This window comes from Chiloscyllium plagiosum, unplaced genomic scaffold, assembly GCF_037043375.1.
Source record: "Chiloscyllium plagiosum isolate Xiang-an unplaced genomic scaffold, Cpla_swu_hap1 HiC_scaffold_19, whole genome shotgun sequence".
Lineage (NCBI taxonomy): Eukaryota > Metazoa > Chordata > Chondrichthyes > Orectolobiformes > Hemiscylliidae > Chiloscyllium > Chiloscyllium plagiosum.
In genome coordinates this window covers 28856747-28880390 of record NW_028270157.1, presented here as the reverse complement: position 1 = coordinate 28880390, position 23644 = coordinate 28856747, and the positions used below count along the sequence as shown (strand labels likewise).

The window sequence follows — 23644 nt, the reverse complement described above, 5'->3', positions numbered from 1 at the left end:
ACACAATCTCCAATATATTATGGCACTGTTGAATTAATGATCCAAAAATTATGAGTTCAAAATACTGAAGAATAGATTAAAAAACCACCAAATTCACCTTTCAATGTGAATTTTGATTTAAAGCTTGAGTGATGGCTATTTTGTATTCTCAAACAGAACTGGAACATTGGAGCTGGGAGACAAGCTGCTTGCCATAGACAGCATCCGTTTAGATAACTGCTCCATGGAAGATGCAGTTCAGATCCTTCATCAGTGCGAGGAACTTGTGAAACTCAAAATACGCAAAGATGAAGACAACTCAGGTAGAAAGGAACATGTAGCTTTCTTTTAAGTTGGCAAGCATTGCAATTCAGCAATCATTCCTTAATTTCAGTCAAAGCGATTGGAGTTTTTGTCCAGTGGTCTATTGCTAACTTCAGCAAGATATGTGGGAAAGCTGCATAGGCATTATTCTGTGACTCTTACAGTAAGTTTTTGAAAAGGACGAACATTCACAGTTATCCATTTTGCTGCCCATGCATGTATTTTCTTAATAAATTTAAGCATCATTAAGGTGCTGCCAACCTATTTGTTCAACTGATTCTCATGAATATTGAATGAAAATGCAAGTTGCACATTTTAGTTATCAATATATGGAGGTTTAAATTGAAAGATTAGGATGTGACCAAGTACTTGTAATTGGACAGATAATGAAATTAGTTGGAAAATGCCAGATTATAAAGATCAAAGGTAAAAACCAAATACTTGAATCATGAATGGGTCCAGTTATTCACTGAAGCCATTCAGTAAGAATCTTGAATTTGTGTTCAGATTATTGGACTTACATTCTCTTTTATTGTGGCTGATGTTAAAGTGTGAGATTTATAAAATTATTGTAAAATAATGAGTCAAATTGCAGGAAGCCTACACTTGTGAGATGGAGCTTTGAGTTAGCCAAGAGAGCTCCGACATAACCCTATTTACCTACAAATGTGCACTCCTATTTTAAAAAAAAACATAAGTAATGAAGGTATAAGATTTACAAACAGAAGAAGTCAATTCAACCCATCGAGTCTGTTCTGCTATTCAGTTTGATTATGGCCAGTCTGATAGTCATCAACTTCACTTTCCTACATTTTTCCTCATATATCCCTTGATTCCCCTCTTGGTTAAATATTGGTTTATTCTCCGCTTTGAATAAACTTAATGATCCAGCTTCCCGTGTTCTGTGCAGTAAAGAATTCTATAGATTCACTACCTTCTCAAAACAGAAGTTTCTCTTCATCTCCATCTTAAATGTGTGACTCCTTTCTCTGAGTTAGCCTTTCTGGTTGTCTCTTCTACAAAGGGCAACATCCTCTCCATCTTTTTCCTGTCAACCCCTTAAGTGTCATAAATGTCTCATTGGGCACCTCTCCTCCTTCTATACTACAGGAAGTACAAGCCCAACCTATTCAGCTTCTCATGAGAAAATCCCTTCATACCCAGGATTAATCTTGTGAGCCTTTCCTGGGCTGCCTCCAATACCAGTATATATTTCCATAAAATAATGGGACCGAAACAGATCATAATATTCTAAGTGTGGCCTGACTAGTGCCTTGTAGTGTTTTAAGAAGACTTCACTATTTTTGTAGTTTATTCCCTATGAAACCAAGGGCAACATTCTATTTATTTTCCTACTACCTGCTAGACTGGAATGCTTTTTTTTGTAATTTATGCAGAAAGACTTCTAAATCCTTCTGTGCTGCAACTTTTTTGCAGTTCTTTCGCTAATCAAATAATAATTAGCTCCTCTATTCTTTCTGCCAAAGTATTTTTTGCCCCCTCGCCTTATCTACATACCTCTTCAGACTCTTTGTCATGTTCACCACTTGCCTTCCCACCTATTTTTGTGTTATTAGCAAATTTAGCTATAGTGTACACACGCCATCCAGACCATTACATATATTGTAAACATTTGTGGTGCCAGCCCTGATCCTTGTGGCACTTCAATAGCTACAAGTTACATCCAGAATTTACCTCTTTTATCTCAATTCATTGGCTAATCCTCTATCCTTGCTGAAGTACTGTCTCCAAAACACCATGGATATTATGATGTAGCATCATGTGCAATGCATTATTGAAAACCTTTGGAGATCCAAATATATTACTTCCACTTATTTTCCTTTATTCCTTTTTACTTCCTCAAAAAATTCTAATAAATTTTTCAGACATGGTTTCCCCTTCTTGAAGCCATGCCGACTCTGCTTAATTATATTATGCATTTCTGTGTGTTGTACTTAAAGTAGACTATACTACTTTCCCAATGTCAGATGTTAAGCCAACTGGCCTATGATTACTTTTTTTCTCCCTTTTTGGATAAGGGTATTTTTTAGTTTTCCAGTCTTCTGTGACTTGTCCAAAAACATCCTTCCCTACTACCATATATATCTTTGTTATGAGTCATGAACTGGTCAGACCATATTTGGAATATTGTGCGCAAGTTTTAGGTCCCATATGTCAGCAAGGATGTACTGGCTCTGGAGTGTGCTCAGAGGAGGTTCACGGGAATGATCCCAGGAATAAAAACTTAACATATGAAGAACATTTGAAGACTCTGGGTCTATATTTGATGGAGTTAGAAGAATGAAGGGGGATCTAATTGAAAAATACAGAATATTAAATGCCTGGACAGAGTAAATGTTTCCATTTGTAGGAGAGCCTGGGACCCGAGGGCACAGCCTTAGAATGAAAGGAAGCCCTTTTAGAACAGAGATAAGGAGAAACCTCTTTAGCGAGAGCAAGGTGAATCTGTGGAATTCATTGCTACAGAAGGCTGTGGAGGCCAGGTCATTGAGTATATTCAAGAGTGAGATAGATTAGATTCTTGAGTATCAAGGGTTATGGAAGAAAGTGGGAGAATGGGGTTGAGAAATGTATCAGCCATGATTGAATGGCAGAGCAGACTCAATGGCCTAATTTTTGCTCTTATGTCTTATGGTCTAACTACTTAAATGTCTATCATTTTTCAACTGTCTTTTCTGCTAAACTTGCTTCTAGTCAACTTTGTAATTATCCTTATTTAAGTTTAATCATTTGTTTTCAACCCAAGTTTCTTACCTGAAACTGAATGCTAAATTCTGAAATTTTATTGTTAGTGTTTCCAAGAGGATCTTTTACTCTGAGATCATTTATTAAACCTGCCTCATTGCACATTACCATTTCCAAAATAGCCTCCTCTCAGGTTGGAGCGACAACATTTCTGTTCCAAGAAACTGTCTATGGCTACTTCTGGCCATTTGATTTTCCCAATCTACCTGAAGATTAAAGTCACCCACGGTCAATGTAGTAATTTTTTTGCATGCCTAAAATGATCTCCTGGTTTATTCTGTGATCCACAGTACAGTTACTGTTAGGTGGCCTATAAACTATTCCCACAAATGTTGCATTCTCCCTTTGTTATTTCTTGCATCTACCAATGTAAATATTATATCTTCTGATCCAAGATAATTTCTAGCTACTGCATTTGCCATTCTGTACTAACACTGCTACCCCATCATTATTTTCTTTCTACCTCTCCTTTCAACAAGTCACATCTCCCTGAAGATTTTGTTCCCATCTTGTCCTTGTCACCATGTCTCTGTAATGGCTAGAAGATCATACCCATTAACCTCTATTTGTGTAATTAGTTCATTTCCTTATTTCATTTATTTTGTCCCACATACTAAGTGCAATTCAGTAAAGACCCATTAATTTTGCCATTTTGTCACTTTTCCTCCTTTGACTGCATTTGCTGTCTTTTAATTTTGTACATTCTGTTCCGCACTCTGAGTATCATTATTTTAAGTAGCTGCCTTAACCTTTTGCTCAGTAAGAATTCACATGCATCCCTTCTCCGGACCCCCTGAACTCCCACTCCAATTTGTTCAACATCCTCTCTACAGCCCTAGTTATTGGATTTACTCGGACACTGATCCCAGCATAGTTGAAGTGAAACTTGAGCCACCAGATCAGCCCCCTTCATCCCAGCACTGGTGTTAGTTCCCTTTGGACAGAAATTCAACCCAATATGTGAAATGATGCTTTTATTTTCCAAATGTTTCACATTTTTAAAATTATCACTTTATAGTGGCCAGAATGAACACTCTTGATGAGTTGTGCATCATTTTGCATTGGTCCCAGGAGTACTGAATGTCTACTTTAGAGACCGAGTACTATAACAAAATTTGACTTTCTAGCATCATTCGAAGCAAAAAGGAGCAAACTCTTTTTGGTACTTTCAAATATAAGTTACCAATGAAAGGAAAATAGTGTTTATCTAATAGTTTTTTATTGGTCATTGATGCTGTAAGTATTATTTTTAAAAAGCTACATCTTGACCTGTACGCCTTTCAGCTACCAACTGGAAGTTTGATTTTCTCTTTAAACAATTATCAACCCCGAAGACAATTTAGAACTTAGCAATGTCGAAAGTGCTGGCTAATCGGTCAGAACTCCTTCATTAGGTAACCAAATCATCTTAACTGGAGCTAAATGATATGATATTTTTATTACTGATGCGACAAGAATTCTCATTTCACATCCTCATGATGTCCTAAAGCATTCACAGCTAAGAAGTTATTTTTAGTCACTTATGTATGTAAAGAAGCAAAAGTGAAATCTATTTCTGGTGGAGTTATTGAAGGATATGTGGGCTCACACACCAGGAGATCTCCTTTGCTCACCTTTGAGAATTGCCAATGCTTCTTTTACAACAGTAGTGCCTTGATTTAATGTCTCATCGAAAAGATGAATTATACAGGAAAGTTACCACATGGGTTTCCTGCTAATTCTTTGTAACCTCAGCAAAATCACAGAAATACTGGATGAGTGGCACAGTGCTAGAATCATAGAATCTTACAGTGCAGAACAGGTCCTTGGCCCATTGAGTCCACACCGACACATAAGAAACATCTGACCTATATTTACCTTGCAAATGATTCCACAGCTCTTCTACTGAAGCCACTGTGGACAAATGGAAAAGCCCCTGTGAAAGGTCACTCTCTAATTGTTTCATATATTTCAAACAACAGCCAGTCATAGCACTAAGACTTCAACCAAAACAAATGAAACTGGATGGTTTTGTCACTGAGTGATCCACTTTTTAATGCTTAGCTCCAAGAAAAATCACATGTTTTGAGATTTTAAATAGATTTAATTATGAAGGATACAGTCTTAAGTTAGCCCTGTGTTAAATATACTTATCTATTGACAGCCCAATGAGTAAGGCATAGAATGAAACATGCTGAAACTTGTGTTTTTTTTCTCACTTCTTGACCCAAGTATTTTAGGATAAAATGCCTGACTGTCCCCAAAAGGGACAAACATAAAATTAAATGAACACCAATTTATATAATCTAGGCCTAAAAAGGCAGGAGAGTGTAAGAACAATTTTACCAATCAACTCTCTCTTTTAGTTGCATAGTGTAGGAAAGCTCTGGTGTACAAGTTGATTCTGTGTTTCCTTGAGCTATTGAAGACAAAAATTGCTGGTAATCGCAACAGTTCAAGCAGCATTCGCAAATCTAGATGCCTCTTCAGAGCTGTGAAGAAGAGTCATCTGGACTTGAAACATTAGCTTGCTGTCTGTCCATGGATGCTGCCAAACTCACTGTGATTTCTAGCATTTTTCATTTTGAGTACAAAATCTAGTTTCTGCAGTAATTTGCTCCTACTTTGTTTAAACTATATTTGGCATAGACCTTCATCTATTACTAAAACATTACTCAAGATGGTACCCCAAACTGCTTAAAATAACTGAAAAACAATGGGATCCCTCCAGAGTTTCATTTTTGAAAAGAATCTTAAATATGGAAAAGTAAAAGGTGAAATTAAATGTGATAACTATAAAATAAATTGAAATGAGCATGGAAGTGGCTTTGGCTATTCACATGTTAAGGAGATTGAAATTATCTTCCTCTTCAAATGTGCATCTTCAAAATCTTTGGAATTTTGCACAAAATTGATACAGGTAAACAGTACACAATTAAAAAGGTTTTAATACCTGGAGATGTAAATTTAAAATGAGAAAATTAGCTGCAAGAAAGACCCCCATTATGGAGAAGGTAAGAGTTTTACTACAATTTACTGGAAAGGTCTTTGAGATGGCTAAGTGTTTCAATAGGCAGTTCAGTCTTTTTTTGATTAGATTAGATTCCCTACAGTGTGGAAACAGGCCCTTCGGCCCAACCGACCCTCTGAAGAGTGACCCACCCAGACCCATTTCCCTCTGACTAATGCATCTAGTTCTATGGGCAATTTAGCTTGGCCAATTCACCTAACCTTTGGACTGTCGGAGGAAACCGGAGCAACTGGAGGAAAGCTGGGAGAGTTGGGGGGTGGGGGTGCGGAGTCATGTAGTGAATAGGTGGGGGATCTCATTTCGAGACTGGTTTAGTTATGCTCCAATTGATTTGTTTAATGTCTTTTTAGAAATCTGAACTTGCATCATTGAGTTTTAATGCAATTGAGCTGAGTTTGTGTTTTGATGCACTTAACAAGAATATTGCATTCGTATGAGGAAGTTTTCTGCAGTCACTAAGGCAGTTGTGTGTTCAAAAACAACAGCTAGAAGATCATTGTAACCCCTTTAGCAAAACATAGAGGATTTGCTATGTTGGTTTTTGACATTGTTATTATATAAAATGGTGCCACAGCAGCACCCTTCTGAGTCATATTGACTGAGTAGGAATACACTCTGATACTTATTCATTCATCACAGTGTCTTTGCAGAAGAACTTATAATTTGTTGTCAATGGTGCATAATTAAATGTCACAATCATTTCAGAGGTATATTATTCAGCAATGTAAACATAATTGAAGAGCATTGTTAATTCTTTACTGTAGGCATGGAATATTCATTATAATGAGCTGAGGTGAATTGAGCACATTTTAACATAATAAATTTGACCTGTCGGGGTTTTTTATCTAATGGCAGTCTACGTATTTATCGAGGTTTATTTTGCACAAAGCAATTTTATTTTGATGGATTGGATAAGTCCTGGTATTTCTTTTAAATGGAGAGGTGGAAACTGTGTCCACATGCCTCCATGAAGCTCATTTAGACAGAAATTCCTCAGGTTCTGCCTGGTACCTTGCAAGACTCCACTGATCCTATCCAACAGATACATGCAAACCTGGTGGCAGGAGATTGTAGCAAGAGACCAATTGCACTGGGAGGTGATCAACACGGAGGGTTGGGGGAATGAGGAAGGGAACAAATTTGTCTCTCTCAAAGTGATGCCACTTAGAATTGTTACAATAGTGCACTAGGATTAGAAGCACTGTGCCCACAGCTATGTTCACAGTTTCATTTTTGAATACTTTAGGGATGTGACTATTGGCTTATGATTTGACAGTTGACTGTGTTATTATCCAACAAGGAATAAGTTAGAAAGAATGAGGTAAAGTCGCCACAATCCCACTGACCGTAGAGCTTCTCTCATTAGAGAAAGGCGACTGGTGGTGGTTTAATCTGAGGGTCACCACACCTCGGGCGATAGAAGCGATTGAGAAGGAGAGTCCTTCACAATAACCTCAGCAAGTGTGGGGATTGGACCCATGCTGTTGGCAGTCATCTGCATGAAAAACCAGCTGTCCAACCAACTGAACACTGCTCATGGCTCCAGGGAGAAAAGGAGGCATTAAATTACATATGAAGAATCCAAACGTCATCCTTTTGTGGAGTAAACCGAGGAATTGGGCCACTCAGATCTGATCTCGCATGCCCTTAGTTCAAACATGGACAAGAAAGCTGAACTGCATAGTTGAGGTGAGAGGGCCACTAATGATATATCATTGTTTACAAAAGGAACAAAGGATAAATGAAATAAATCCAGGGCAGTTGGACTAACCTCAGTAGTGGGCAAATTATTGGAGTCAAAACTGTACTTAGAAAGGTACAGATAGCCAAGGACAGTCAGCATTGATTTGCTAAAGGCAGATAGTGTCTGACTAATTAATGTGGTCAACATAAATTTCACTAAGGCTTTTGACCAGGTTCCACTTTGCATACTACTTAATAGGTGCAAAGTCCATGGGAATAGGGGAATGTAGTAAGCTGGATACAAAATTGGTTCAATGGTAGGAACAAACAGTAATTGATAGGTGTTTTTGTGACTGGAAGGTTGTTTCCAGTGGACTTATGCAGTGTTCAGTACTAGGACTCCTCATGCTCATGGTCTATACTAACCATTTAGATGTAAATACAGGGGGAATAATCACAAAGTTTTCCTTTGGTTTGTTAATATTATTTTGGAAAGGAAATCTGCCATCCTTATTGTCCTGGCCTACATGTAACTGCAGATGCACAGCAGTGTGCATGACTTCCAGCTGCCCTCTAATATGGTTTAGCAAACCAGTCCATTTCAAATGCTGACCTTGCCAGTAATTCCCACCTTCTGTGAACAAATAAAGGAATAATATATTATGGTCACTGTGCACCTTGAATGTTTGAAGTACGCCTTCCTGTTCACTGAGCACAGAATCAGGTTGGCCACATTTGTGTTTCAGGCAAAAAGCCAGTGAAACAAAGATAAGGATTGGATCTTGAGAGAAATTACATATAATGGAGTTTAATCGATTGTTGCTTTTATTTGACATGAATTATTGCTGAAGTAAAAGATTTATTCAATGCAACTTAATTCAATCTGATTAGACCAATTAGACTTCGCCTAGCTCCATGACAGTTGATGATACTTCAAACTGCAGTATCAAGTGTTCAGTGCGTCAGCTTCCTTTTATTAAGTGCAACCTTAATTCACATTTGCTCTATATATGTTTTGGGGTCTCTTGTGTTATTTATAATGTTTAGTTCATATCATGAGCGTTTTAAATTTTGGTCAGAAATGCCCTGTATTTTAATCTTTGGTGTTTGGAGGGATGTGGGTGAAAAAACAATCTCGAATCGGGCAAAATCATTTCCATGTCTCAATCTCCGAGCAGATTGTTTGAATCCCAGTGGGGTTTGTGTGGTTCACAATTTTTGTGAAAATTATTTTCACAAAAAGAGAATTATTAATTTTAGTGCTAGACGTTTCACACTAAAGATGTAAAACAGTTCCAAGTTTAAATGAAGGCACTTAGCACATGCCAACAGATTAACTATGTAAATAAGATTCTCCATTTGGTAGTATTTTTTGTTCTTCGAGATAGTGAGGACTGCAGATGCTGGAAAGTTAGCATCGATAGAGTGAGGAGCAGGAGAAAACACAGCAGGCCACGCAGCATCAGAAGAGCAGGAGAGTTGATGTTTCAGGCAGTACCCTTAATCAGGACTGTTAAAGGGTCCTGCCTGAAATGTTGACTCTCCTGCTGTTCTGATGCTGCTTGACCCGCTGTGCTTTTTCGAGCTCCACAATTTATTGAATCTAATATTCTTGGTTCAAGTTGTAAGCTGATAAATCCTTTCATTTCAACGGCACACACCTGCTACTTTTGTACAAAAGCATTTATGCCTTTCTTAAATTCCTAGATGAACAAGAGAGCTCTGGGGCAATCATTTACACCGTGGAGTTAAAACGTTATGGTGGTCCGTTAGGAATTACCATATCGGGCACTGAAGAACCTTTTGACCCAATTGTCATCTCAAGCCTAACAAAAGGAGGTTTAGCTGAAAGGTAAGGAGCAAAATCTCTTCTTTCTGCAAATAGTGCACAGCTCTCCCCAGTCACCTATGTCAGCCAAGTCTGGGAAGCCGTGTTCAAGGCTGCCTCTTCCCAAAGAAAGAAGAGAATGTTAAAGAATGTCAGCTGTGCCTGCATTTATGTGAAGCAAATGCATGAACTATGTAACTGAGTAACTCGCAGGACTCAATGAATTTGGGAGTGCTTTGTAACCATGTTTAACCCATAATTTACTTGAATGTTTAAAATGTATATCTATGCTTGGCCTGTAATCTCCTGTGCATCATGAGATTATCCAGATATATGGTGTACTGATATGAGAATGCTGTGTCCTATATAATCCTTTGATATTTGTAAATATTGCAGGCATTTTAGCTTGTTTTAACAAGATGGGGAAAATAGCTTACTTAATAGATGCATGATGTATTAGGTGTTTGCATTGGACACATCAGTAGACTATTGAAGAGTTAGCAGTGAGTATTTCTAAAATGCTGGGAAAATTGGTTTCATGTCTATCTGAATTATTAAAGGCCCCTCACTATTCCCCAGCCCTCTTTGAAGAAACCTATTTAGACTGAAATAATGATTTAGATTTATTCTCCGAAATGTAATTCACACACTGGTTATTTATTGTCTCAAAACGTGATTGTCATTCTGGCATTGTTAATTTTATGCTCAATAAAACTGTGATAAATCAGACTCAATGCATGAAGCTAACACAGCCCTTGCACATATAAAATTATATAAAGCATGAAACAATCTTCTTGCCATCTGTTCTAATCTTTCTTTTTTCCCCCTTTAATCTGAAGTTTTTTGTCTTATGTTACAGGACTGGTGCAATCCATATTGGAGACAGAATCTTGGCTATAAACAGTAGTAGCCTGAAGGGTAAACCCTTAAGTGAGGCTATCCATCTCTTACAGATGGCAGGAGAGACTGTCACACTGAAAATTAAGAAACAACTTGATAGTAAGCACTTCACTTGCTGCATTCACGTTTTTTTAATGACTTGAGATTAAAACTGATGTTTTACTTTAGGAATTATGGAAATCGAGGTTACATGAAGAGTTAAGTAAAACAATGCTGGAAATCTAAAAGAGAAAGCACTGGAGAAGCTCAGCAGGTCTGGCAGCATTTGTAGTGAGAAAGCAGAGTTAACGTATTGGGACTGGTGACCCTTCCTCAGAAGACCCTTCTAAAGAAGGGTCACTGGACCCAAAACATTAACTCAGCTTTTTCTCAACAGATGCTGCCAGACTTGCTGAATTTCTGCAGCAATTTCTGTTTTTGTCACAGGAATAGTCACCTGGTTCTTGTTAAAATAGTTAGCTTTTTTGACAGACTTTTGGGGACTGTCTACTCTGAGGCTTCCAAATAGATCCAAGTTACAGTCAGTTGATTTCTTTAATACTGTAAACAAACTGCCAACTAACTCCAAGCAAAAAGAGGGGAGGTTTTATTCCTTAATTTGTGGATGGACTTAAGCCTGGTCCTTAACATATAAGTACCACACCAGATGACTTTATTTTGAAATGGTTGAATTTTAAAGATATATTCTTTGATTTTCAGATACAATTTTGGTTGTCTATGTTTTCACAGTGTCCAGTCCTAAAAAATCATCAATTTCTGGACGGCTAAGTGAATTGAGTGATGTGGAAGATGAAATTCCCACTGTACAGAAGCCAGCCAAGCTTTCTGAGATGTACTCTGCTACGATCCCCAGTGTGGACAGTGCAGTGGAATCCTGGGATGGGTCAGGCATAGACACAGGCTATGGAAGTCAAGGTAACAGTTAAGTTGTACTTTATTAATTGTTCGTGAGATGTTGATGTCACTGGCAGGTCCAGTATTTATTGCTTATCCTTTTAAAAACTTTTGGTACACTAAATCAAGATGCTTTGAGGAAAGTCTTAACCAAACTTGGATATACATGATAAAGGCACAAAAGTAGACCATTTTGCCCCTCTAGTTGTTTTGCCATTCAATAAAATTAAGGCTGATCTGTTTGTGTTTTGCATTCCACATTTCCATCCACCCCTTATTTCCCTGCTAAACGAGAATGTATCTACCTTAGTCTTAAGTATTCAATGACCCCACTGCTGCCACCTTCTGAGGCAGAATGCCAAAGTCTCAACTCTGACAGAAAAACAAATTCTCCCCATCTCTGACCTAAAAGGCCAATGCTGAATTGTAACAGTTATCCAAAAGGAAACATCCTTTCTGTGTCCACCTTATTAAACCATTCTGGATCTTCTGCACTTCAGTCAATCATCTCTCAAATTGTCTTAAATCCCAGAGAAAACAAGTCCAGCCTCCCCAGCTTAACCTAATAAGACAACCCAATCATTCCAGGCATCAATCTATTGAATCTCCTCTGAATCACCTCTAATGAACCTTGAGTAAGGAGAGTTGAAAATGTGTTGCTGGAAAAGCGCAGCAGGTCAGGCAGCATCCAAGGAGCAGGAGAATCGACATTTCGGGCATAAGCCCTTCTTCAGGAATGAGGGAAGTGTGTCCAGCAGGCTAAGATAAAAGGTAGGGAGGAGGGACTTGGGGGAGGGGCGTTGGAAATGCGATAGGTGGAAGGAGGTTAAGGCAGCGCCGATACAGTCATGACTGTACATCGCTACATCGATGACTGTATCGGCACTGCCTTGTGCTCCCACGAGGAGGTTAAACAGTTCATCCACTTTACCAACACCTTCCACCCCGACCGTCTCAGACTCCTCCCTCCCCTTCCTAGACCTTTCCATTTCTATCTCGGGCGACCGAATCAACACGGACATTTACTATAAACCGACCGACTCCCACAGCTACCTAGACAACACCTCCTCCACACTGCCCCCTGTAAAAACGCCATCCCATATTCCCAATTCTTGCGATTGGGAGCTAGTATTCTGTATCAGATAAAGTTCCTAAGTAGTCATAGAATCAAGGAGGATAGCAGTGTAATGGAGGTGGCTATTGTCAGCATGTATGTAAAACTGACCTGATTCTCATTTAAAAATCTCACAACACCAGGTTATAGTCCAACAGGTTTAATTGGAAGCACTAGCTTTCGGAGTGCTGCTCCTTCATCAGGTGGTTGTGATTTTTAACTTTGTACACCCCAGTCGAACATCGGCATCTCCAAATCCTGATTCTAATTGACAATGGAAGAAGAAGCCGTTGTTCAATATATGTTGGCCATGTTGGCAAAGATCCCTTTAAGATGACTGTAGAGGATAGATGGAAGTGATAAATCACTTTGGCCATCAAATAGTTCTCACCTTTATTCAGAAACATTGCTACCCCTTGAGAATTACTTTTCTCTTCAAAAGGGTTGTTTGAACACAAACTTCATTTGTAGCTTGTATCTGGTGCATTGGCATCACAAGTAGCTCTCACTTTTTGAGCAGATGTAAAGTAATAAGAAACAAAATTAATCATCAGCACTGACCAAGAGACTAGCTCAGATTTGGAGCTGTTGCCCCTATTATTGACCTCAGACCTTTATTAGTAGCCTAGTTAAAGTGGCACCAGCTGAACTATTCTCCAAAATTTCAGACTATCTAATGAGCAAAGACCAGGGGAAACTAATCCAGTTATGATCATGTATTCATGTGTTATTGCTTTGCTGAATTCCAATAAACAATTTGGGTGAAACCATTTGTGACTAAGTATGTGCATTTAAGTCAGAAGTAAGAGTTGTAATAATTTTAAAAACTGAAGCTTTACTCTGTAAAATCATTGTGGAAATAACAAATGAATAACTTCAATAAATCAGTAAACAGAACTGTTTGCAAATTACAAATACAAAAATAAGTTTGCATGCATCATTAGCTGCATTCTCAATTGTAGAGTGTCACTTGTAAGTCTGTGCAGGAAGGCATCTGAAGGTTTAATTTACATCAATCTTGTAAATCAGTTCAGAAAAACGAGAAATTGCTTGAGTAAGTCTTATCATATGCCATGTTAGCAGACAGAGGGTAGTATATTTTTGGAATTCACTACTGTGTATTACTTATTGATGCTCAGTTTGTATATACTCTTGAGTAAATTGTGCAACATTAAGGGAATCAAAGAAATGGGAATTAGCTGGGAAAGTGAAGTTATACAAACGTTCAGCTGCAAGCTTTTTGAATGGCAGAGCTGGTTCAGCAGGACCAGTGGCTTACACTGCTACTTTTCTATTATTGTCTCTGCATGTATAGCATTTATTAAATCTGAAGTTTATCTTTCAAGGGTAATTATTTGTTTTAATTTGACAACCATAGAGTCAGCAGATTTAATTATATATGAATATAGTTACTTGATGGGTGACGGTGTGTACACCACTATATTCTGTGATACTGCATAACTTAAGCAAGGACTGACTTTATTTTATATGTCTAATACAGCATATCATTAACCAGAATGTGTTTCAGAGTTGGATTGCATTTTCAAGTAGTTGTTTTGAAACATACTTTCTGACAATCCTTAAAATTAACTCTACAGTATATTACTACTTCTTCCAAAGGGTTGTGAATCTGTGGAATTTGCTACCCCAAAGTGCTGTGGATGCTGGGACAGTGTGTAAATTTGAGACCATAAGAAACAGGAGTGGAAGTAAGGCCATTCGGCCCATCGAATCTACTCTGCCATTCAATCATGGCTGATGGGTATTTCAACACCATTTACCCGCAGTCTCCCCGTATCCCTTAATTCCTTGCAAAATTAAGAATTTATCAAGAAGACATTTAATGCCCCAGCCTCCACTGTGCTCAGTGGCAATGAATTCCACTGGCCCACCACTCTCTGGCTGAAGAAATGTCTCCACATTTCTGTTCTAAATTGACCTCCTCTAATTCTAAGGCTGTGCCCACGGGTCCTAGTCTCCCCACCTGATGGAAACAAATTCACAGCGTCCACCCTTTCTAAGCCATGCATTATCTTGCAATTTTCCATTCGATCTCCCCTCAACCTTCTAAACTCTAAAGAATACAATCCCAGGATCCTCAGCCATTCATCGTATGTTAGGCCTACCATTCCAGGGATCATCCGTGTGAATCTCCGCTGGACACGCTCCAGTGCCAGTATGTACTTCCTGAGGTGTGGGGCCCAAAAGTGGACACAGTATTCTAAATGGGGCCTAACCAGAGCTTTATAAAATCTCAGTAGCACATCACTGCTTTTACATTCCAACCCAGTTGAAATAAATGACAACATTAAATTTGCTTTCTTAACCACTGACTCAACCTGCAAGCTAACTTTAAAAGATTCCTGGCCTAGCACACTCAGATCCATTTGTACTTTGTCCTTATGAATTTTCTCACCATTTAGAAAATAGTCCGTCTCTGTATTCTTTTTTCCGAAGTGCAAGACCCCGCATCTACTTACACTGAATTTGATCAACCATTTCTTGGACTACTCTCCTAAACTGTCTAAATCTTTCTGCAGCCTCCCCAACTCCTCAGAACTATCTGCCTGTCCACCTAACTTCGTATCATCGGCGAACTTCACCAGAATGCCCCCAGATCCTTCATCCAGATCATTAATATAAAAAGTGAACAGCTGGAGCCCCAACACTGAACCCTGTGGGACACCACTTGTCACCAGCTGCCATTCTGAAAAAGAACCTTTTATCCCAACTCTCTGCCTTCTGTCAGCCAATCCTCAATCCATGTCAGTAGCTCACCTTGAACACCATGGGCCCTCACCTTACTCAGCAGCCTCCCATGAGGCACCTTATCAAAGGCCTTTTGGAAGTCTAGGTAGATGATATCCACTGGGTTTCCCCGGTCCAACCTACTTGTTACATCTTCAAAGAATTCTAACAGGTTTGTCAGGCACTACTTCCCCTTACTAAATTCATGCTGACTTGTTCTAATCCGATCATGCACCTCCAAGAATTTAGAAATCTCATCCTTAACAATGGATTTGAGAATTTTACCTACAACCAAGGTTAGGCTAATCGATCGATTAGGAAGAATTTAAGGAAAAGTTAGACAGATTCTGAATTGGTAATGGGTTGAAGTGACCTGGTGAGAAGGAAGGAAAATGGGGGTGAGGAGCATATCAATCATGATTGAATGGCAGATCAAACTCGATGGGCTAAAGGACCTAATTCTGCTCCTATATCTTATGAACTTACAAACAAAACAATGTTTCTTAGAATGTTTTCCTTTAATCTCTGAGATGTAGGTTTAAAGTAGTTCTGCACAGCTGGAATGAAGGTATCATTGACATAGAGTACATTTGGATGCTCTTCATACAACTCTTAATGCTATAACAGTGCACGTTGTGCATAATTTCAACTGTAAATGTTTTTATGTATGAATACTATTGGAAATAGGGTGGGACAGGAGGAGATGTCTTTTGAGTTTAAAATTGAAGAAGTTTTGGGGGGACAAAATAATAAGTTTGTCTTTACATTTGGTACTTACTGTAATGGACATGTGGAATTTGAGGAATTGTTCCATTCCACAGCAGAAATGTCCCTCCACTTAGAGTCATAGAAATGTACAGCACGGAAACAGACCGTTTGGTCCAACCCGTCCGTGCCGACCAGATATCCCAAGCCAATCTAGTCCCACCTGCCAGCACCAGGCCCATATCCCTCCAAACCCTTCCTATTCATATACCCATCCAGATGTCTTTTAAATGGTGCAATTGTACCAGCCTCCACCACTTCCTCTGACAGCTCATTTCATACACGTACCACCCTTTGCATGAAAAAGTTGCCCCTTAGGTCTCTTTTATATCTTTCCCCTCTCACCCTAAACCTATGCCCTCTAGTTCTGGACTCCCCCACACCAGGGAAAAGACTTTGTCTATTTATCCTATCCATGCCGTTCATGATTTTATAAACCTCTATAAGGTCACCCCACAGCCTCCGACGCTTCAGGGAAAACCGCCCCAGCCTGTTCAACCTCTCTCGATAGCTATAATCCTCCAACCATGGAAACATCCTTGTGAGTCTTTTCTGAACCCTTTCAAGTTTCACAACATCTTTCCGATAGGAAGGAGACCAGAATTGCACTCAGTATTCCAACAGTGGCCTAATCAATGCCCTGTTCAGCCGCAGCATGACCTCCCAATTCCTGTACTCAATACTCTGACCAATAAAGGAAAGCATACCAAACGGTCTTTTCACTCTCCTATCTACCTGCGACTTCACTTTCAAGGAGCTATGAACCTGCACTCCAAGGTCTCTTTTTGGTCAGCCACACTCCTTAGGACCTTACCATTAAGTGTATAAATCCTGCTAAGATTTGCTTTCCCAAAATGCAGCACCTCACATTTATCTAAATTTAAACTCCATCTGCCATTTCTCAGCCCATTGGCCCATCTGATAAAGATCCCATTGTAATCGGAGCTAACCTTCTTTGCTGTCCACTACACCTCCAATTTTAGTGTCATCAGCAAACTTACTAACTATACCTCTTATGCTCCCATCCAAGTCATTTGAATGAGTATATAAAATAATTTCTTAAATAAGGTTGATGTTTTGATGAGGATGGTTACTAGCATTCCTATTGTATTCAATTTGTTTGTTCAGCTTCAAATCAACAATGAGATTGGAGGATTGGTGTGTCAAGCCGCTAGGATCAGTGCTAGGTCCACTGCTTTTTGTCATTTGTATAAATGATTTGGATATAAATTTGGGAAGAATGGTTAGTAAGTTTGCAGATGACACTAAAATTGGTGGTAAAGTGGACAGTGAAGAAGGTTACTTCAGACCACCAAGGGACTTTGATCAGATGGGCAATGGACCAAAAAGCATCAGGTAGAGTTTAATTTAGATAATGTGCAGTGCTGTATTTTGGTAAGACAAATCAGGGATGCACTTGTATGCTTAATGGTAAGGTCCTGAGGAGTGTTGTCAAACTAAGAGACCTTTGGGTGCAGGTTCATAGTTCCTTAAAAGTGGAGTTGCAGGTAGACAGGGTAATGAAGAAGGCATTTGGTACACTTTCCTTTATTGGTCAGTGCATTGAGTATTGGGACATCATATTGCAGCTTATAGAACATTGGTTAGGCCACTTTTGGAATACTCCATTCAGTTCTGGTCTCCCTGCTATAGGAATAATGTTGTTAAACTTGAACAGATGCAGAAAAGATTTACAAGGATGTTGCCAGGTTGGAGAGCTTGAGCCACAGGGAGAGGCTGGAACTATTTTCCCTGGCGCTTCAGAGGCTGAGGGGTGACCTTGTAGGGGTTTATGTTTATAAATCATGAGGGACATGGATAGGGTGAATAGCCAAGGTCTTTTCCCTAGGGTAGGAGAGACCAAACCTGGAGGGCATAGGTTAGGGTGAGAGGAGAAAGATGTAAAAGGGACCTAAAGGGACAACATTTTCACGCAGAGGGTGGTGTATATATGGAATGAGCTGCAGAGGCAGTGGTGGAAGCTGGTACAATTACAACATTTAAAAGGCATCTGAATGGGTAGAGGAAGAAGAAGGGTTCAGTGCGATGTGAGCTAAATGCTGGCAAATGGGACTGGATTATTAATTTAGGATATTTGGTTGGCATGGACAACTTGGACTGAAGGGTCTGTTTCTGTACAGTGTCTCTATGGCTCTGAGTGTAAATGGCAGAAAGTTGATCATAGTTCAGTTTGATCCTTTTACACATACAATGGTGTTTAAATTATGAACATTTATTATTTGTATTTTCTCAACTTGAGACTGCTTAAAATCTTATTTTTGGAGATCCAAGATGGTGGCAGTCTGAGTGGTCTGCTGTGCTGGGCTCTGTACCATAGCCCCTGGCAAGGTTGACCTTTAACCCCCCACCTTGTTAACCATCTGTAGGAGAAAAATCAATAATATGAAGTTACTGAACACCTGGAGCTGCTAAAATTGTGGTTTGACAGCTCTAATATCAGGATGAAGGCAAATAAAGGGAAAGGTGCAAAAGGTATAGCAAGCAGGGCACTCTCCTACTATGTCAGGGGTGTCCATAGCCATAGCTCAAACTCCCAGGGTGGCCCCTTTGGATTTAATGGGCAGCAGCATTTATTCTGAGTTTGCCAAACTCAGAAAAGATTGAAGCAGCGATGGAGCCGATATCTGCTGAAAAAGCAGGAGCAGGAGATTCAAACACTGGACCGAAGAGTAGAAGCAGAGGACCATGGCAGAGGTCTTTGGCAGAAGGATCTGACCGCTGGAAGACCAGGTTGGGATCCTTCAGGAACAACTAGACAACCTGGAAAACAAAAGTAGAAGATAAACTTAGGGCCCCCGGAGCGCAAGGAAGGTGAGGATCTCGTTAGATTCCTGGAGAAGTGACTCCAAAGGTTCCTGGGGCTGGGGTTGGAATTGGGCCTGGTAAGTGTAGAGCGGGCCTACGAGATTGCAATGCGCCCGGTCCTCGTGTGACTCCAACATTATAAAGAAAAACAGTTAGTGATTGAAATAGCAAGAAGACTGGGAAGAGATTCACAGGCTGTAATATATAAAGGCTCAAGAATAATGTTTTTTCAAGACTTCTCAGGAGCCATAATTAAGAAGGGAAAGGTATTTGGTGAAGTTAAGAGAAAATTAAGAGATCTGAGCATTTAATATTCCTGGAGATACCCGGCAGTGATGCGTATCGCTCATGGAGGGACGGTATATAATTTTGATTCAGCAGAAAAGGCCAAGGACTTTGAGAGCTTTTAAATAAAGGACTCAGTTTGGGAGTTGGGGGTGGGGGAGGGGGGGTAATGTTGGTGGAAGTGGCACTGTTATAGACAATGGTACAGTTTTTCTTTACTTTTTCTGCCCCTCTTTTTCTCCTCTCTCCCCTTTTTGTGGTTATCGGTTTTATAGCTTTTGTAATGCCTTGGTGTAAAACCCGATTTATTTATCATTTTGGTCAGTTGGTTAGTTATTATCTGGGGATTTGTTTTGCTGCTGTTCTTTCTTTTGGATCTGTGGTTAAAATGTATGGAGAAGAGGTGTGGAGCAGGGAGGGTAGTCGTCCATTGTTAGCTCTCAATGTAAATAACATGTTTTCTCTATATGTGCATTGCCTGGGACTAGGGTGCGACCTCAGCTTGATGGAGCCAGGTTGGGAGTGAGGATTGCCCCTATGGGAAGGGGGGGGATCTCTAGTAAATTGGGGTTTATTTAGGTGTTTAAGTTAAATGTAGAGGTTAGTTTTTTAGTTGTTGTAGTTTTTAGACCTTAGAGTTAATGTCTTTTTTGCTTGCCATACCTCAAGATAAGCTTCCTCCCCTTGGGAAATCACGGGCTGCCCTGGATGGCCATGGTTAGTGATTGATTTGTTCAGGTGGTGCACCTGGAATGTAAAAGGGAGCCATTCCCCCATTAAAAGAGACTGATTTAACTGATAAGGAACATCTGAAACTGCAGCAGCAGGGTTATGATAGGCTATTCTTCTCATCCTTTAGCTCCAAGAGTAGAGGAGTGGCTCTGCTGGTAAAAAGGAACCTCCCATTCCAGGTAACTGAGCAAATTAAGGACAAACATGGACTGTTCATCATTCTTAAAGCTCTAATACATAGAGAAGAGTATGGCGTCCCAAATGTTTATTGTCCCCCAGCACACCCTCTTAAATTTCTGATTGATGCAGTTGCTAAATTTATTGAATCTCAGGGTGTGCTGCACGATCACTGGAGGGGATTTTAACTGCCTAATGGATCTCAGGGTAGATAGGATGCCAATGGGCCTCGGTGGTAGGCCCACACAATCTAGACAGTTGGTGGACATGTGTGAGGAGTTGGGATTGGTGGATGTGTGTAGGCATCTCCACCCTAGTGGAACAGACTTTTCTTTTTATTCCAACTCACACAAGTGCCACACGCGAATTGACATGTTCCTTATGCCATCGGTTTGATTGGACAGAATGTTGGCTTGGATAATTGGGAATATAACTATCGCGGACCATGCACCAGAGTATTTAGATGTTAAAGTCAAGGATGGTGGAATGGCACTGGCACATGGACCCATTCCTGTTAAGGGATAGCAAATTTGTAGCGTGCATTACAAGTAGAGTCAGGGTCTTCTGGACTATCAAGTCGGGGAAGGTCAGTAATCCGTCGGTACTTAGGGAGGCCACTAAGGCACACTTATGATCATTTTGTATTCGACAACTAGAAGGAGGCAGAGGGAGGAGCAGCAACGGATGCTGCAGGCCCTGCTGAAATTGGCTGAGGAAGCATATTATAATTGTCCTTCATTGGTCAAGCTACAGTGGGTCACAGCTCTCCGGGCTGCTCTTGTCTCATTACACACACAGGTGACAAAAAAAGGTCTCCTTTGCTAAACAAAGATTGTTTGAATTTGGAGATAAGCCAGGTAGATATCTGGTGAGAAAGAAGAATGTTTCCCGATCCATTATCCAAGGCTGGCATGGTTACCCGTGAGTTGAAGAAGATCAGTGTTAGATGTAGGGAATACTTCATAGAGTTACACCTGTTAGAGGGCAGCATAGATGGTGCAATAAGAATGCAGACCTTTTTTGAGAACCTGGATCTCCCCAGTATAAACACTGAGCAGGTCTCCCTGTTAAATGCACCTATGACGATGTAAGAGGTACAGGAAGCAATCAAGCATCTCCAGGGTGGCAAAGCACTGGGGCCAGATGAATTCCTGAGTCAGTTTTATAAGGAATTCAAAAGTGTGTTGGTGGAGCCACTTTTGGGGATGTATAGCTATTCTTATACATTGGATTGTCTTCTACCCTCTTTTAGGGAGGCTAAGATTTCCCTCATTTTAAAGAAGGGAAAGACCCTGAAGAATGTGCTTCATACAGACCAATTTCGTTCTTGAATGTAGACTTTAAAATTCTGTTAAAGGTGCTGGTCCTGAGATTGGAAAAGGTATTGCCCCATATTATAAAAGAAGATGAAATGGGTTTTGTTAAGTGCTGTACCTCCTCCAACAATATTCAGGAGGGTACAGCAGGTATGCCAGCAAAGATTGATCCCGGGTTTAGTAGTCTCCCTAGACTCGGAAAAGGCGTTTGACTGGATAGAATGGCTGTACCTGTTTGGGGTCCTAGAGAGCTTTGGTCTGGGGGAAGCCTTTGCCAGATGGGTGGTAGTATTGTATAATGATCCTAAGGTGGTAATCGTGACAAAAGGCACTAAGTCAGAAAACTTTAATATTGGGAGAGGTAGTTGACAGGGGTGTCCTCTTTCATCACCAAGGGTGGGAATGGGGGATCATAAGATCACCCGATACGCTGATGATGTCCTTTTGTTCTTGGCCAATCTGCAGGAGTCTGTTCCTTGATTGATTCAAAAATTTTATTTATTTGGCAGTTTTTTGGGCTACAGGATCAACTTCACAAAATCAGAAGCTATGCCAGTGGGAGGGATTAATGGAGGTGCCTGATCTGAAGAATGGCACGCAGTTCCTGTTTAGATGGTTGTCAATACATTTTTTATGTTTGGGAATGTTTATTCCCCCTGCCTTCCACCAGCTGTATAAAGCTAACTATGTACAACTACTGCAGAGGATAAAACAGGATTTGTGGCGGTGGGATCATGTTTAGGCCGAATAGCCCTGATTGAAATGAATGTTCTTCCTCGCCGTTGTACCCTATGAGAATGCTCCCCTTGTTGCTACACAGATGAGTGTTAGGGAGGCTCAGTGATTAGCTGGGATCCTTTATTTAATATTGCAGGCGCCCCCTAATTAAATTTATTAAATTGCAACTCTAGTAGGGTGAGTGGGGGTGGACCTTCCGGACTTGAAAAGATATCAAATAAGTGGCCTGTTAGCATATGTGGGTGACTAGGTACAGGGGGATTCGGAATCACTTTGGCTTGATGTTGAAGCCTCGCAGTCGTGATGTCCCCTAGTTAATCTATTTTTTATAATAAGATGAAATCCATGATCGAGCAGTGTAAGAGACCAATTTTAAATACGGTGAAGGCTTGGAGGGTAATGAGGCAAGCCAAGGGCAATTGGCTTAAGACCTCCCACCCTATTGGCAGGAGCCCAAGGATTTAAATCTGGGGCAATGGACTCTGGCTTGGGATACGAAGAGAATCTCTTATTTGGGAGATTTATTCAAGGGCGAGGTCTTGATGTCACTTAGCTAACTAAGTCAGAAATATGGATTGTCTAATAGGGACCTTTTCCGGTACTTTCAGATAAGGGATTAGATAAGAGGAAGATCAAGCTCCTGGCTCAGCCTTACAAGTCAGACATGGAGAAAAGAGTGCTCTGGTGCATGGGTGCTCTTTCAGTTAGTACTTTGTATCATTACAGAAAGTACGTGCCTTAGAAGATGTGGAGAGACTTGTAGGACTTTGAATCAGGAACTAAGAGAGGATATTTCACTGGAAACGTGGGAAGGTATATGGAAAATGTAAAGAAAATCTCAATATGTAACAAATCACAGGCCATGTAATTGAAAATTTTACATATGGCACCAGAGAGGCTAGCTAAGTTCAAGAGAGGAGCGTCTCCAGGGTGTCCCAAATGTAAAATTAGTATCGGTTCTCTCACACACTGCTACAGGTCATGTTGCAAGATCCGGAGATACAGAAGTGCCATAGTAAGTGAGCTGAAGGAAAACCTGAGAATTGAAGTCAAAGTGGACCTGGTATTTCTTCTTCTGGGTTGCCAAATTTGCTCTCTCTGGGGAACACAGGAAGAGACTGTGCAAAGTTCTTACCCACTGTGCGAAGAAGAACATTTTAATGAATTGGATGTTGGGAACAAACCCTAGGTCTAATGCAGGCTGGTGATGGAGCATCTCCCCTGAGACTACTTCACAGATATGGTGCACCACAAAACGGAGAAGTTTTATAAAACGTGACGGCCCTTTCTTCATTATATTGACGCAGACTTATCGGTAATATTAATTAGGGCCATGATATCCGTTTGGCCACCTGTGGGGCCCTGGGAGAGGGAAGCTGGGGGAACAAAATACGGGTACAATGACTGGTGCCCCCAAGGGTGGGAACTTTCGTGGAGGTGTGGCGAGTGAAATAGAATAAAGTAATGTGATAAAATTTAATTTAAGCTAATTTGAATTTAGCTTTGTTTAATTTTTATTTAATTTGATTGTGGTCTAGTTTAAGTTAAGTAGATACATT

General features: G+C 40.1%; 1 protein-coding gene across 7 annotated transcripts in view; it reads left to right on the top strand.

Annotated features, from left to right (window-relative positions):
* The window catches only part of grip1 (glutamate receptor interacting protein 1), a 459039-nt gene that overhangs the window by 410782 nt on the left and 24613 nt on the right, over positions 1-23644 (top strand). For all 7 annotated transcript variants that reach the window (XM_043709637.2, XM_087997173.1, XM_043709639.2 and 4 more), the window contains 4 exons: positions 157-302; positions 9470-9614; positions 10450-10589; positions 11220-11405. In XM_043709637.2, coding sequence (XP_043565572.2) covers positions 157-302; positions 9470-9614; positions 10450-10589; positions 11220-11405 — 617 coding nt within the window. The remainder of the gene's footprint in view (positions 1-156; positions 303-9469; positions 9615-10449; positions 10590-11219; positions 11406-23644) is intronic.